At 44.5% G+C, this 15,839-nt stretch overlaps 2 protein-coding genes across 5 annotated transcripts; both read left to right on the top strand.

Moving 5' to 3' along the window:
* Positions 1-333: 333 nt before the first annotated feature.
* Positions 334-10,196, top strand: LOC124337336 (dynactin subunit 1-like). The gene is made up of 22 exons (XM_046791444.1): positions 334-755; positions 815-924; positions 1,019-1,294; positions 1,371-1,458; positions 1,522-2,213; positions 2,286-2,922; positions 2,984-3,069; positions 4,849-5,000; positions 5,624-5,807; positions 5,872-6,040; positions 6,101-6,345; positions 6,408-6,583; positions 6,651-7,324; positions 7,383-7,570; positions 7,643-7,963; positions 8,031-8,480; positions 8,542-8,646; positions 8,713-8,838; positions 8,918-9,394; positions 9,467-9,601; positions 9,667-9,756; positions 9,817-10,196. The coding sequence occupies exons 1-22, from the start codon at positions 692-694 to the stop codon at positions 9,958-9,960; spliced, it is 5,589 nt and encodes a 1,862-aa protein (XP_046647400.1). The 5' UTR covers positions 334-691; the 3' UTR covers positions 9,961-10,196.
* Positions 10,197-10,666: 470 nt separating this feature from the next.
* Positions 10,667-15,835, top strand: LOC124336899 (heat shock 70 kDa protein 12A-like). Of its 4 annotated transcripts, none has more exons than XM_046790811.1 (11): positions 10,667-11,103; positions 12,168-13,078; positions 13,155-13,242; positions 13,304-13,621; positions 13,682-14,122; positions 14,180-14,277; positions 14,342-14,510; positions 14,578-14,645; positions 14,705-14,845; positions 14,912-15,220; positions 15,313-15,835. In XM_046790811.1, exons 1-11 carry the CDS (start codon positions 11,019-11,021, stop codon positions 15,445-15,447), a joined length of 2,763 nt encoding a protein of 920 aa, XP_046646767.1. In that variant the 5' UTR covers positions 10,667-11,018; the 3' UTR covers positions 15,448-15,835. The 4 variants fall into 4 exon arrangements, with proteins under 4 accessions (XP_046646767.1, XP_046646766.1, XP_046646765.1 ...); XM_046790810.1 differs by having other exon boundaries at positions 10,680-11,103; positions 12,174-13,078; positions 15,365-15,835; XM_046790809.1 differs by having other exon boundaries at positions 10,680-11,103; positions 15,365-15,835.
* Positions 15,836-15,839: the final 4 nt, after the last annotated feature.

Here is a 15,839-nt window from a genome sequence, read left to right as displayed (position 1 = left end):
AACTTAAATTGATCATTATAATCATGGAAATGACATAATCCTTATTAGCGAAACTGAAATCACATTTCTTGTCAAGTATTATTTCAGCGATCCAGATAGGATATCTAACATCAATCAAACTGTTGCTCTACGCAGGACTTGTATTGCTCACAAAGCCCCCCCTAAACTAATTTCAAATCTAATTTACATAGTCCCCAAAAAGGACTTCACCAGCCAATTTTCATTCGAATTCGTCGGCAAAGTTCGTCTAACTTGTTTTCACAAAAGACAAGTCTTCCCGCCCAAGGTTACAAAGAAACAGCTGACTGGTGTTCAAATTTTGTAGGTGTTTTAGCTCCTCCCGTTTAGTACGCAGATTTGCCCGGTAGTCGACACTCGTGTTTTGGTTTTTATAGAAAAGGAGGAGTGGAGTATCGCAAGTCAACGACCCAGGACCCATTCTTAACTTTATCCCGTTGATAATTATGTCGTGTTAATAATCTGAGGGAATATATTATTCGTCGTTGTGAATATAATATTCAAAATTTAGATAGGTTGATGCACAAGTTACGTACAATAATTTGGGTAGTGCACCATTCACGTCGTTGTTAGTTACGTAAAGAGAAAAAGTCGGTTTCTGTTCCCTGCCAGTTTTTCCAGACTATTCCGTCATTCCGGCCTTGGCTTATTTCCTCTTTGGAACCGCACAGAAATGCAACTAGAAGATACATCTGATTCAAAGAAAGAAGATTCCTTTATTTGTGGTGTTGTAGAAGGTATGTCATTCAAGAAAATGTGTGACACAGCATCTTTTATCTCACCTTATCTTTCCAAGGCTTTTATGGGCGGCCATGGACTCTGGACCAGCGCAAAGATCTGTTTGTCAAATTGCAAGAATGGGGAATGAACTCTTATTTGTATGCTCCCAAAGATGACTACAAACATGTAAATCTCTTCTATTAATAATTTGTAAATAACTGACATTCAGCGATTCTGTCAACCCTTCAATCTGATCTTGTTTATACTTTGTTCTTAAAAGAGGGCTTATTGGCGAGAGCTGTACTCTGTGGAGGAGGCAGAGCATCTAACCACACTCATTAGTGCTTCCAAAGAATGCAACATTACTTTCATTTACGCACTCTCCCCCGGTCTGGATATTACATATTCTTCCCCCAAGGAAATGGTGATCTTAAAGAGAAAACTTGACCAGGTTGCTCAGTTTGGCTGCACGGCATTTGCTTTGCTCTTTGACGATATCGAAGCAGAAATGACTGAATCGGATAAGGAAGCATTCCAGTCATTTGCCCAGGCACAAGTAACTATCTCCCTATACTATTAAACAACCTCGTATGATCTTGTCAATGTCATTCACTCGTTTACGCCATTCATAGGTGTCCGTAACCAATGAGATTTACGAGTATTTAAATCAGCCCAAGGAATTTCTTTTCTGTCCGACCCAGTATTGCGCATCAAGAGCAGGTAATAAGAAATACAGCTTAACTTATCAATAAGCCAATGTCAACTGTCGTTATTTCTCTTAAGTGCCCGATGTCCCCAACTCAGAATACCTCAATACTGTCGGATCGAAGCTAGCTCCTGGAATTGACGTGATGTGGACCGGCCCCAAAGTGATATCGAGACTGATCACACCGGCATCCATCGACGAGTTAGCAGAAGTTCTTCGCCGCAAACCAGTGATATGGGACAACCTCCATGCCAACGATTACGATCAAAAGCGTTTGTTCCTCGGCCCTTATTCCGGCCGACCCTCCACCTTGCTGACGAAACTGAAGGGAGTCCTGACCAACCCCAATTGCGAGTACGGTGCCAATTTCATCGCAATCCACACGGTTGCCCAGTGGAGTAAGTGCAGCATCGAGAATCTGGACGAAAACCAGGGCAACGATACCGTCAGCGCCGTTTCTGCCGACATCAAACTGGAACAGGAAAGCCGAAGTGGTCGGAGCGACGACGAGGATCCCTCCCTACCCATGCTCCTATACCACCCGCGATTGGCGCTCAAGAAATCTTTACAATTGTGGCTCCCCGAGTTCAAGCGAACCAAGTCCATGTGGGGACCCATCAGCAAGCCTCACGTCAGTAATGTACCGCCCGTCACATTCAGCTCATCCGGTCAATCCGCAGTTGCCTGTAGCAGCACCAGTAGCCTCGAAGAAGGTGGCACGTCTCCAGGTTCAGCCCCCATGCCCACAGCCGATCACAGCAGTTCGGAGGTAAACTGCCGATTTTTTTATTATTCATCATTTGTGCGGCACATTTTATTCCTTTCGGTTGTTTATTTACAGGATGCCAATGAACTCGCTAGTGATGCCACTCTGACGCCCTGCCTCGTGGATGGCACGGAGAGCGCCGAAAGTGCCAGTATGGTCAGTTTGGACCGAGTAGCCGAATGCCTGGAGCCCATGGAAACAGTCGAAAGCGCGTCAAGTGCCTCATCCCAAGCCAAGAATCTGGATGTGGAGGACGTGGACGATAATGACATCAAAGAGTCGCCGTTGAAAGAGGAAATGCCCGGCGCTCCCGATCACGAAGAAGGCGACATTGTCATGGAGAGCGAGAGGAAGGAAGAGGAGGAGGACTACCAACTCGGCGTCGACGACCTCTGCCTCCTCTGTGATTTATTTTACCTGCCGTTCGAGCACGGGCCGCAGGGAATGCAGCTGCTCCAAGAGTTCAACTGGTTGAAATTGAACGCACACTTGGTCGCCAGCAATCCGTCCAAACCGACTGCAGCCGGCTCCCCCGAGGTCAAGGAGTGGCACCACCGCGCCGAGAAGTTCGACGCCATGTCACGTGCCCTGAACAGATTGTTTACACGTCTGACGTACATCAATAACCGAGAGTTGCTGTACGAGCTCTACCCGTACGTCTGGGACATGCGAGGAGTCGTGGCTTTGTTGAATTCGTACGTCAAATGGCTGGGTGAGTTGTGATTTTCCATAATTACTTCACAGAGTTGATCAAATTGTTTATTGCGTTACAGCGTTCAATCAAGGATCGAAACAGGGATTTCTAACTGGAGAACAAGAACCGTGGGTCTTTCGTGGAGGCTTGGCTGCAGATTTACAGGTAACTCGGATTGCGCTGTACTTTTGAATTCCGGTTAATCAGACATGTTTGCATTTCTAGCGCCTTTTGCCACTGGAATCCGTCAATGATTTATTCCTCTACAAAAGTCCAGAGACGCCCACTCGACAGGTCTACACCATCAGACCGTATTTGGCTTCTGACGAGCGCAGTGTTTACGAACTGTCTCGTCGTCTGTACATCGCCCGACTCGGGGCTGCCTATTGTGATATGGAAAAGACGTTGCATTCCTATCCTAACCTTCTTGGGGACATGTAAATTTGTGTTGCATTTCTCAGTCAAATGTGCGTCCTAATTTCAATTGTCTCTCGTGATTAGAAACTTTGGGGCCTTTCTGACATTGTCGCCCGAATTTTGCTTCGTCGTAGAAGATGATCACTCTGTTGTTGGATTTGTCGCTGCCGCGGCGAATGCGAAGGAATTACAACGCCAAGTGCGCGTAGCTTGGATTCCGGAAATGCAAACTAAATATGCCGAGCTCTTTCAAAGCAACTCTAGCGAGGATGCCAACATTCCGGGCCCTCTTAAAGTAAAATATTCAGCTGTGTGTTTTTCCATTTCACTTGTGTGTTGCTAAGTCTTTTACTTTATTCAGGATTTGGCTGCCAAGCTACGAAAGTTGCATACGGAGGATTTGCCAGATGCTCTACTCACCTACCACCCATCCCAGCTGAAAATGTGGCTCTCCGACACTGTTATTGATCACTCTGTTTCCAAACGTTTGCTCACTTGCGCTGTAGCTGCTTTACGAGCCCATGGTATTAAGCTATTTTCAAATTATTGATTGATTGTTGTGCCTGTTTTAAAATTAAAATGTTTATTTCTTCATCAAAGGCTCTTCGGGCTGTCATGTCTATGACGTTGACGTCTTTTCCATGGAATTCTACTGCCGATTGGGATTTGTGGAGCTTAAAAATGTTACGCACGTTGAAGATGTTATGTATTTCGGTCGAATATTCTAAAATAAGTGAATGAATACATATCAGCCAAATGAACAAAGTGAATTGCCATCATTTTTTTTATTGGTGCTATTATGTCTTTGTAAAACATTGACGTAATGTCAATTAATGGAATGGAATAGTAAAAAGATTAAGAAATTATTCGAACTTTTTTAAAGATCTAAGAAATTCTGAAAAATACCAACAACAACCTCCAATCCAGTTCGTAATGTAATAACGTAATGTTTCCGATACTCCATAAAAGCACAAACTATTTAATTATTCCAAATTATTCCAAATCTTTATTCGAAATAATTTTCTTATTTAAACTCGCGCGCGCAAAACCGGCTCTATCAAACCGAAACCGATTTCTTATATCCGACAACGCCTTATGGTGTGTCATTGCTCATTGGATTCTTTGCACCTGTAACAACAAGGCGATCTAGATTCACGTTCACGGACTATTGTAAACATTTTATACATTTTATTATTCCGTCATCCACTACACTATTGTATTGATCAACCGTGAATCAAGCCTGATCAACCATGTCCGAATCAACACCTTCCAAGTTGATGGAAAAACCACTCAAAGTCGGTCAAAGGGTGGATGTTGTAAAGGATGCTCAAAATAAATTAAGAGGTACTGTTGCCTATGTTGGAACTACCCTTTTCAGTCCTGGAAAATGGATTGGAGTCATCTTGGATGACCCCAAAGGAAAAAACAATGGAACTGTTATGGGGAAGACCTACTTTTCGGTAACTTATCTTTTGTCTTTACCATTGGAATCCTTCTGACTTTCTACTCGTATGCCTTCATTTACAGTGTAAAGAGAGCCATGGCATGTTTGTGAGACAAAACTGCTGTATTCCGTTAGATGAAGGGCCAGACGATAATGTGCCAGCCTCTAGATCAGTGTCACCACCAGTTCCTGAATCCCCAGCTGTATCAGAAGACAAGTTAAAAGTGAAGAGCAGGTACACATTAAAACATTTTCTGCATGTTTCTTTAGGTGATTTTCTTAGAATTTTTATTGTTTCTTAATGTGTAATAAGCATTTTTCAACTTGATACTGAAAGAATGGTTCACTTTGTGGTTCTTTGCATCTACAACAACATTGATTAATTCTTTGCATAACTTTGACTCTTTCATTTTCTTGCATCAAGGACAAAACTCTCATCAACCAGGTAAAATGGATCAAGTTTTAGCATAGATGGCTTTCCCTAACTCTTTCATTACATATAAATCATCGCCAAAAAAAACTAATACTGGGATCAATGCACCCTTCATTTGTGCAATAGTAGTTCCGTTCCTTCAAAACTGACAAAGATTCCATTAGCCAGAATCAAGAGTCCACCTCAAGTCAAGAGTCCAACGCAAAAGCGTGTTCCCCCAGGGAAGCTCAAGTAGGGGTTTTACTATCTGTGCATGGTTGTGTGAAGCACGTCACCATTTTCATTTATTGGGGTTTGATTTTGAATTTTTATTGGGTTTTGGGTGTGATTTTTTACATACTTTGGTTTGCTTGCTCATTCACAATGCTTAGATGTTGATCGTATATTTTGATGCAACAGTCTGATTCTCAGCTATTATTTTTCAGGCTACCCATACTGGCTACCCCCAAAACACCTTCATTACAACTTAGTTCGCTTCAGCAGCAAACCGCTACCCCACTTTCTTCACGCACGGAACCTCCGCCCAAAAATGCCGAGGATTCCGTGCCTGCTACTCCTAAGGGAGATTTGGCCGGAAAGCGGGGAATTCCGAGTGGACAGTTTGTCGAAGTAAATTGTAGACATTGAAATAGTTTCCCTTAATATTTACCCTTTTTATTTTTTGCTTCATTAGACCGGTTTTGTTGAGACCTTAAAAACTCAGTTTACTCCTGGACAGGCTCTCTCACCTTCTCTCTCAATGGCTATTGAGGAACGAGTGTCGGGAATGCAATTGTCGCAAGAAAACGAGAATCTCAAAGCCGAGATCCGCGATCTCAATGAAAAACTGGAAACATTGAAAAGTAAAAAATTTTATTTTTACAATCCAGAACAAATCTTTTATTATTATTTCGATTTTCTAGTTAGGCGAAATCAAGACAAGGAAAAGCTCAAAGAGGCTGATAAGATGCGACTGCAATTGGATCAGCTTCTCGAATTCAAACGAGCAATCCTGGAATCTCAGTCACAACTGCAGAAGGAGCTGCAGAGAGTCAAGCAAGAAGCCAAAGATGCTCTAATTGATCAGCAGTCTAAAAATCACGACAACGACGAGTACCAGGAAATGTTGGAAATGGCGACGTTGGATAAGGAGATGGCGGAAGAAAAGGTATCTTTCGATATAATTAACATCAAGTTACACATCTATCTAACAGTATTTTTAATTTCTAGGCTGAAAGTCTCCAATTGGAGCTTGAACAAGCTAAGCAAAAGATTGAAGAATTGACTTTGGACTTCGAACTACTAAAGGCTGAAATGAGCGAAAAAGGTGTTGAGGGTGCTGGCTCTAGTCTCGAAATGAAACAGTTGGAACAGCAAAACGTCCGGATGAAGGAAACTTTAGTCAAGTATGTTATTTTCTTTTATTACCATGAACCTCTACTAAAAATGTATTGAAATATTTACTTCCTACAGAATGAGAGATTTGGCTGCTCATGAGAAGCATCAACACCAGCGCGTGTTGAAAGAGATGGAAGACAAACTGAGCGAGCTGAACGATCTGAAAAAAGCCAAACAGTCTCTCAGTGCTCAAGTTGAGGAGCAGCGAGCTATGGTGACGGAATTGCAGGAGCAAGTCGATGCGGCGTTGGGTGCCGAAGAAATGGTAGAGCAGTTAACGGACCGCAACTTGGCTCTCGAAGAGAAAATTGGCGAGCTCCAGGACGCAGTGGCCGATTTGGAACAGCTACACGACATGAATGAAGAACTTCAGGAGACTGCTCGAGAAACTGAACTCGAACTTCGAGAGGAACTGGATTTGTCGCGAACAAAGATCCAAGAGATGATCAAAGAGCGCGATGCTATCCACGAAATGGTGGCGGACCGGAACGGAACCATTGAAAAATTCCGGGAAGTGGTACAGAAGATGCAAGAGTCTAATTATCAACTCAGAGAAGCGCTGCAGCGGGAGACCAACAAGCCGGTGGGGGCACCTCCCGAGGTCATTGATTACCAAAAGATGTTTACCGAAACCAAAACTTTCACAAAGACGATCGATCTGGAGCTGCGCAAGCTCGACGTTCAGCAGGCTTTACAACACGTGTCTTATCTCTGCACGTACATGCCAGACTCATTCATGGCCCGTGGAGGTAATTTCGTGATTTATCGCGACGTTTTCAATGCCTTACATTTTCCTTCTGTTCCCAGGGGACTATCACAGCGTGCAGCAACTTCTCTTGATGTCTAGACTGCTCTTCAAATGCGACATGCTTGCCGCTCAAGTGAAAGAGAAGTTTCCCGGCTCGGCTGGGGATTTGTCAAACACTCTCAAATCCCCTGCGGCTGACCAGTGCATCTTTGGAGCCAGGATGCTTCATTGGCTCTTTTCACTCCAGGTCTTATCCTTTCACTTTAAATGACACATCAATTCGCATTATTGACACTGTCTCTCTTCATATGCTCGATAGGGAGTCGTTCGCCAGTTCTCGTACGCGCTGAACAGCTGTTCCCCGCAGCAGTTTCTCGAGATGGGCACGCTTCATCAGGAGATGCTGCAACAAGAGAAAGCCATCGATTTTTACGTGGAACTCTTGCGTAAAGATCAGCTGGATGAAAATGTCCAGTTGGATGCATTGGAGAAGGTGGTCAATTATTTCAACAGCATCTACGCCGTCCAGTTCAGCTCGGTCGTTAACGGTGCCGCTTTACTGACCGACCATGGCAAAGTCCTACTCGCCTCCTGCTGCGGATTGACAGCTCTGGGCACCCGCGTTCAGGCAATGATGCAGGTTGGGTCTATTGTTTTATTTGTTTACATGAAATTCCGGTGACCAAAAATATTTGTTTGAATTGCAGAGTGGACATGAAGGCAGCGACGTGGCGAAATCCATCAAGGAAGTTCTTAGTCAAGCAAACCAATGGCAGCAATACGCCCGTACGATTAAGCGACGGTTGCCTGCTGATGGGTCCACCGGTCCTATCAATCTTCCTGTGGAAACCTCGCCCAAGCTGATTCAATGTACCGGTCATTTGACCAGATTGCTCAAAACTATGTTGGCGTGGTGCCGCATGGTCTCTCAACAACTTTCCGTCAGCAGCGAGCCGGATGCTGGCGTGGCCATTGCCAAAATGCGAGAACTGGCTCACGCAGCTGCTGACCAAGTTTACATAGACGATTACACCAGTGATAATGGATTTTTCGACAGCCTCCACGGGTCCCTGTCGTTTGTCAACACTACATTTTCCAATGTTTCTACTTCTTTGGTGGATGGCCATTATGATTTTGATGGAACTCCTCAAGTCGAGGTAATAACGCGCGTTCCTTTTAGTTTTTCATATTCCTACATATGTCGATCTATTTATTTAGGCTCCGAAGGCTCCGGTGGGCCTGCGAGCTCAAACCCTGAAGGCCGAGATCCGAGACTTGGAAAATTTGCGACACAAGTTGGAAGAACGTGAATCATTGATCAAGGTGAGTAACAGAAACATGTCTGAATTTCTGGCTCAACTTAATTTGTTTTCTATTGCTCTTTCGTAGGATATAAATGTAATGTTGAGAAACAAGCAAGAAGAGCTGAGCGAGATGAACGTGCGTAAAGAGATGGCGGAAAAGAAACTTTCTAATCTCGCTCGAGACAATGACGTTGCATCAGAGAAGTTGACGGTAAGCCTACATAACAAAGATGCGTTTTCCCAGGAATTTGGGTTCTAAAAACTTTTTTGTTTCTTTTTGTTTCCCCCAGCGCAAATTGGAAGACAACATACTGTTGCTGAAGCGCAAGGAGAAAGAATTTAATGAAACTCTCGAACACTTGCAACAAGACGTAGAGACGCTGGAGAAAGAAAAGGCCGATTTGAAAGAAAAGTTGATGCATAGCTCCAAAAAGGTTTTGCTTGAAGGCTTGACAAAATCGGCGGCTGGGCCGGCTCCTTTTGCCTTTGCCATGCACGCACCGGCGCACGCTGCTCCTGTGGTAACTGAAACACCGTCTTCCGCCTCCTCGACTGTCCACGATTCACCGCTCCTGCTAAAGAAAATCACTCACCTGCGTGAAGCGCTACGCCAGTCCGAAATGGAAAAGGCCCGTTTAATCGGTGACGATTTGCGTAAGAAATTCGAAGCCATGCCTCCTCTGCGGCTACCCAAGAAGAACATTCCCGTTTCAGATGATACGGTGGATTTAAATCGTTTAATCAAACAAGCTGCAGAGCTTAAAATGGTAACCATTTATTATTTAAACGTGGCATTTGACTTGACATAGTAACAATTAAATCGTTTTTAATTTTTTCAGAACATTTTGAGAACTCATACTCAATGCAAATTTATTGATCCCACGGTTGCTAAATTCCACCAGCAATCCAACAACGTTTCTACGCAATTAGCTATGCAGCGAATGCAAATGGAACGTGATGTCATTAAACTTCAGGTAAAATAAAAACTGAAGCAAATTTTTTCTTTGTACACTGTGCTAAAAATGATATCTTATTTTAGGCTGCCGTTACCCGTTTGGCAGCGTCTCGTAAACCTGGAGCTGAGATCCGAACGACCACTACCACCTTCCCTATTCCTGAGCTGAGCAAAGTAAATTTTTCAAATTCATCAGACAGGATATTGTTAACTTTGCCATTATCCATTTGACAGGCTATGAATGAATCGGCTCCAGTAACGTTGGGGCAACTGTCGTTACCCTTGAAGAAGAATGCGGGAGAAAACCATCCTTTACCTCTCGTGCTGGACTTGAAAGAAATGCGTCACTTGCACCAGATGGTTTTGACGATGGTGTAAAAAAAAACGAGGCCTTTTGTTTTCTCCTTCCCGCTTGTACCCTGAAAACTCTTTTGTCGCACGCTTCCTAACTTTTCGAATTTTAGGGCTTTTTCTCGTCACTCCCGTGGTTCAGCTTTACTTTTTCTTTTACAGAATGCTATCAAGTATTTATCGTATATTCATCATGATTGTAATCATCAAAAGCTGTATTTTCAATCTGTGTTGAAGGTTGAATGAAGTTTATCTATTAGAAACGGTTGACTATTTTTCTTGGTAAATGCTGTAAGTGTTGTGGCAGCGTGAAAAATTGGACATAGTTTAGATGTCGGAAGGTGATACAGGTTTTATTGTGACAATTGCTTGTTCTCTATAATGACGGTTTCCTTCTCTCTCCTCGTTAAGTCCCAATTAGGAATTGTACGCAGAAAACCTCCCGCTGCGCAGTGATTTGCCTGACTGATGATCAACAATTCAATAGCCAATCCATCAATAGCCGTAAGTCATTTCCCCCTTTTTTTTCGTCAATAAGACCTTCAATGTCGTGCAATGATTTGCAAAAAAAAATGTTGATTCGTTAATGACTTGTCAACTACCACTGTCAGTTTCACGTGCCTCTACAATCTCATCGTAAACCCCATTACGTTGCAAAGAATTCCTGATCACAGATCGGGTCGTTTCAATGATTTTAAATTAATTCCTACTCTTGATGACCAACTACTAATTATTTTACTCTATTTAAGCATTGTTTTTTTTTTTTTTTTCTTAATTTAGCGGTCATTTTTCTTTTGTTGGAATAAATAGAAAATCTTTTGTTCCGGGGGCGTATCCAACTCAACCATTTTTCTCCCGACATATTCAGTCTCACCACTACAAAAAAAAAACCGGGGTGAATTGAAAAGAGTTGTTTTAGTTACAAGTGAAGTAAGACGCCCTTCCGCCTTCGATGTTTCCAGATTTCCAGCAAAGACGCCCTTCCGTTAAGAAACTACTGTATCTGTAGTCGTCTTGTCTCTCTACTCGTCACATCTTTGGGGTTAGTTTAGCTCCCGTCTTGGCCGTGTGAAGAAAAGTGTCGAATGGCCACCACCGTTATGCCGGTGCTGGACGTGCCTAGTGGCTCCTGGAGGATGTCTTCATCGGCCGACTTGAAGAACAACGACGGTAAAACTGTTCCCTTTTTTCTCTCTTTGTGCGCATTCTTTATTCCGTAACACGAAACCAATGTTGCTCCCCTTGTTAAGAGCCAGGTTGATCCGAAACTCTCCCCTCAACATTTTTATTTCGGTTTTTCCCACCGCTCTTGTTTTGATTCTACCCAGAATTTCTCCCGGGGTTAATTTTCTCTCGCCAGTTTCTTATCAGATCACGTCCGTCTCCCGCCGAATTCAGTTAGTCAAAACTCTTGGCTCTTCTCTCCTCAAGCGAAATGTAAGTCATCATCTTGATTGTTCAAATTTTTACGATTTCAACTAATAGCAAGAGTGTCAAGGTCTCCAACGAGCAGAAAAGCGCTGCGTGTTTGATGCTCACCAAAGCGTTCAAAATAGGTTATGGCCATACCGCTGGGATGATGGAATATGTACTATACATAAGCCTCGGTGTATAGTATATTAGGGCGCAAGGTTCAAACCATGGCTAGGTGTTGTTCGTGATTCTGCGTCGAAAATCTCGATAGACGGACGTCTCTCTCACACTCGACAGAGCAGCGACAAAGTGGGGCGTGAATGCCGCCATTGTATTATCCGCCAGAGTGAGTGGTTATACGATCCCAACATCCGGAGTTGCGTTTGTTATAGTATATTCAACCTACAGCTAACGTCGAGCTTGTAGTTTTACCATCATGCGATACTACCTTTCCAGCACTTGGGTGGGATATGGGAAACGAGTGGCCGGACCGCTCGCACCACCACCAAAAATGGCAATCGTGTCGAAACGACCCAAATGGAGTCGCCGATTTTTTATTTGTTCACTTTTTTAGTAGTTTTTCTGTTTTTATTTGTTTGTGTATTATTATTTTTTGGTTCTTTTGGCCTTTTGTTGTCCTCATTGGTTTCCGACTGTCAGAGAGTGTTTACAGCACGCGTTATCATCCTCGCCAAAATCTCACATACGACACAGCCCGTCCGGTCGCAACGACATTCCAATCATCGGGCAGCTGATGGGAACGAACGACGAAACATTTTGATGAGTTTTATTTTTCTAACCGATTTATACATTTTGATTAGTTTCAGACTATAGGGTGAAATTGCATCAAGAGTTTCACTTCTTTTTGCGGAGCATGCTGCAAGTCTGCCCGGCTATGGATTGCGAGGTCAGTCACTACAATCAGCAGCGCATCCTAGGGGAGCGGCCAGCAGGATCGGCATTGCATCGAAGCCCGCCATCATTGCAGGAAGCCGAAGATTTGAATAGTGTCGTCGTTGATGTGGGCCAGGTGGACGAACAAGTGGCCACATTGTGGTGGGCGTTGGCCCAGCAAACAGCTCGCGTTGCCCGCCGATGTACGGACAAGAGCAACACAACCCCGTTGCCTGTTGTTGTTGATGCAATTCGATCCCATCCAGGCGGCTGGAATGCGTGGGCTCCGGTGACGTCGCTTTCATCACGTCCCGGCACCGAACCAACCGACTCCATCCCCGGCTGCATCGCCTCAAAGGCCGCAGTCGTCGATCTGACGCTGTCGGGCTGGAACAGCAGCAGCAGCAGCTCAGGTAGCTCATCCCAGATTCTCAGTGAGACCATGTCGACGACGCCGATGAGTTCACCGCGCTTGGTGCGCGAAATTTGCGAAAAGTATCCGCCGACTGGCGCCGGCCAGCGTCCGTCCTCGGCCACTCCACAACTGCAGTCGTACGTCTACGAGACGTCGCCGTCAGATTCGAAAGGCGTCCAGTTATTGCGTTACGTTCGCGTCTCACAGAGCGCCAGCGTCGACCCGTTACCCAGTGAGGGCCAGTTACGAGGTTCCATGCGCCGACCGAAATCGGAAGTCGCCATCCGCAAATTTTCCGACAGTTCGGGTCAACAGCAAAATGACGATGCTTCCAGCTCGGTGGATTGTGTCCAGTACGAGAGCCAAGATCTCGGCCGAGATTATGAAGAACCAGCACTTGGCTACTCACCCATCGTCGTCGTGGTAAGTTTTATTTGAATTAAAACATTTAATTCTTCTTCGTATTTTTTAAAATGATTTGTTGAACAATGTGCCTCAGGCCATAGATTTTGGTACCACATATTCGGGCTATGCGTTCAGCTTTATTCACGACCCGGAAGAAATTCATATGATGCGCAAATGGGAAGGTACTGATAATTGATTGGCATTTATTAAAATTCAGCTGATTATTTGTTGCTACGAGTTAAGGTGGCGACCCAGGGATTCCCAATGCCAAAACACCAACGGTGCTTCTACTGAAACCGACTGGACAATTCCATTCGTTCGGTTACACGGCCCGTGATTATTATCACGACCTGGCTGCCCGCGATACTCGCCAATGGCTCTATTTTGACAAATTCAAGATGACCCTACACCACCAAAAGCAGCTGGGCAGGAGCACTCTGATTCAAGCCGCCAATAAAGTCGACTCGTTGCCCGCCGTCACCGTGTTCGCCCACGCTTTGCGCTTTTTCAAAGAACATGCGCTTCGTGAGCTTTCCGATCAGACGGCCATCCCCATCCACAGTATAATTCATTATTATTGCCATTGTTCAAGTGAGTAATTACCCATTGTCGTGGGTGCAGATGAGGATATCCGCTGGGTTATCACCGTTCCGGCCATCTGGCGTTCAGCGGCTAAGCAACTGATGCGTGAGGCAGCCTATGAGGCCGGCCTAGGTTCTGATCGTTTACCTCAGCAAGTGCTGATTTCACTGGAACCCGAAGCCGCCTCGCTTTTCTGTCGCCAATTGAAACGACATCAACTGAAAACCGAGAGACCGGCCGACCTTCATTTAACTCCGGCCAATTCCGTCAAACCGGGACCTGTGAAACCATGGAACCGAAATATGCAAAGAGATTCTATGTACGTCGACGCTGTTCTTGACGTTTGCCCAGGTCAACGCTACATGGTTGTCGATTGCGGTGGAGGCACAGTCGATATAACCGTCCATCAGGTCATGGATTTGGATGGCCAACACCTCAAAGAACTTCATCGGGCCACTGGTGGCCCTTACGGATCTATAGGTAACACTAAAAACAAAATTAAAACAAATTTCATTTGAAAACGGAATTATTGTCTAGGTGTGGATTTGGCATTTGAACAACTGCTGGATAATATTTTTGGTTCTGATTTCATGAACCATTTCAAAACGCGTCTTCCAGCGTCGTACGTCGACCTGGTAACCCCATTTATTTTTATTATGGGTCATTAAGTCGATTCATTTTTCTTTTGCATGTTTGCAGATGGTTTCTTTTGAAGCTCGCAAGCGTCACGCCAGCCCCTATCGCTGCAATCCACTCAACATTGCGTTACCTTTCTCACTGATTGACTGTTTCCGCAAATATCGTGGGCGTGAAGTGGAATTCGCCATCCGCAAACACGGAGATCAGCACGTCCGCTGGTCCACCCAAGGTGACTAAAACACTCAAATCTGTTGCTCTAGAACGCATAGTGAATTTCTTTTTTTTTCCACGTTCAGGAATGCTTCGCCTTGATCAGGAAGCCATGAAGTCTCTTTTCCAACCCACTCTACGTGCTATCATCGAGGTATATCGATCGTTTCCATTATAAATGATGCCACATCTAATTTTGATTTGACGATTTAGCACATTGAGGATGTTTTAATCCATCCGGATTTGATTGGAATCGATTATCTCTTCTTGGTTGGAGGTTTTGCCGAATCACCTCTTCTGCAACAAGCTGTCCGGACACATTTCGGAGAACACGTCACCGTTATTATCCCCCAGGTTCGAAATATTTTTCAAGTTAATTATTTTGTGAATAGTCGCTAATTTTAAAATTTATTTCCCCAGGATGTGAGTCTTGCCATCCTGAAAGGAGCCGTCCAATACGGAGTGAACCCACACGCCATCACAGTACGCCGTTCGCGCTTGACCTATGGTGTGGCCGTCCTCAACCGGTTCATCCAGGGCCGTCATCCGATTGATAAACGCGTCATCAAAGACGGCATCGCCTACTGCAAGGACATATTCGATAAATTCGTCATGGCCGATCAAAGTGTTAGCATGGGCGAGCGTGTCATACGCAGTTACAGCCCGGCTAGACGCCATCAGCGGCGCATCGTTCTCAACGTGTTCAGCGCCGATAATGACGACGTCCAGGTAATAAATCCTTTTTAAAATTTCAATTTTTCCCAGTTCAGTTTGAAACAACAAAAATCCCTCCTCGATAAAAAACAAAATTCAAACGAAAGTCGGAACCATTCGGATGGTTCTTGGTTACTAACCAAGTAACGACTTATGCAGTTTGTTACGGATCCTGGTGTTCGTTTGTTTGCTACCCTCTCACTCGACCTGGGCTTCACCTACGCGGTCAAAACACGTCGTGAAATCCGCGTCACGATGGAATTCGGTGACACGGAGATACGCGCCTCGGCCGTCGACGTTTTTAGCGGCAACACCATCAAGGCTTCCTTCGACTTTCTCGACGACAAGCCGCAATAGACACGGAGCACTACCGACGGCCACTGCAAACAAGACCTCACAACAACAAACTGTAGCAGTATTCTAATCCTGTTTGATCCTTTCCTAGCCAAAATGTTATAACTTTCCACGGCACTTTTTGACATCTACAACAGCTTCTTTTGCTCGGAAATTTTTTTTTTAAAAGATCACGATCCTCAAACATAATTGGAGTTTCTCTTTGATTCGACACTTTTTACAAACCATCATCACGCGGAATTGTTAAGAAGAGAATACATATTATTCTAATGCTTGGCAA

Source organism: Daphnia pulicaria, chromosome 4 (genome assembly GCF_021234035.1).
Source record: "Daphnia pulicaria isolate SC F1-1A chromosome 4, SC_F0-13Bv2, whole genome shotgun sequence".
Classification (NCBI taxonomy): domain Eukaryota; kingdom Metazoa; phylum Arthropoda; class Branchiopoda; order Diplostraca; family Daphniidae; genus Daphnia; species Daphnia pulicaria.
Note: the sequence above shows the minus strand (reverse complement) of the source record. Positions and strands in the feature narration are given on the sequence as shown.

Coding starts and splice junctions, on each gene's coding strand:
- LOC124337336 (XM_046791444.1), top strand. CDS start 692: ATGCAACTAGAAGATACATCTGATTCAAAGAAAGAAGATTCCTTTATT. Junction 2,214..2,285: donor CCGATCACAGCAGTTCGGAG/GTAAACTGCCGA, acceptor GTTTATTTACAG/GATGCCAATGAACTCGCTAG. Junction 8,839..8,917: donor TTGCATCAGAGAAGTTGACG/GTAAGCCTACAT, acceptor TGTTTCCCCCAG/CGCAAATTGGAAGACAACAT.
- LOC124336899 (XM_046790809.1), top strand. CDS start 11,019: ATGGCCACCACCGTTATGCCGGTGCTGGACGTGCCTAGTGGCTCCTGG. Junction 13,079..13,154: donor ACTCACCCATCGTCGTCGTG/GTAAGTTTTATT, acceptor AATGTGCCTCAG/GCCATAGATTTTGGTACCAC. Junction 14,846..14,911: donor TCACCGTTATTATCCCCCAG/GTTCGAAATATT, acceptor TTATTTCCCCAG/GATGTGAGTCTTGCCATCCT.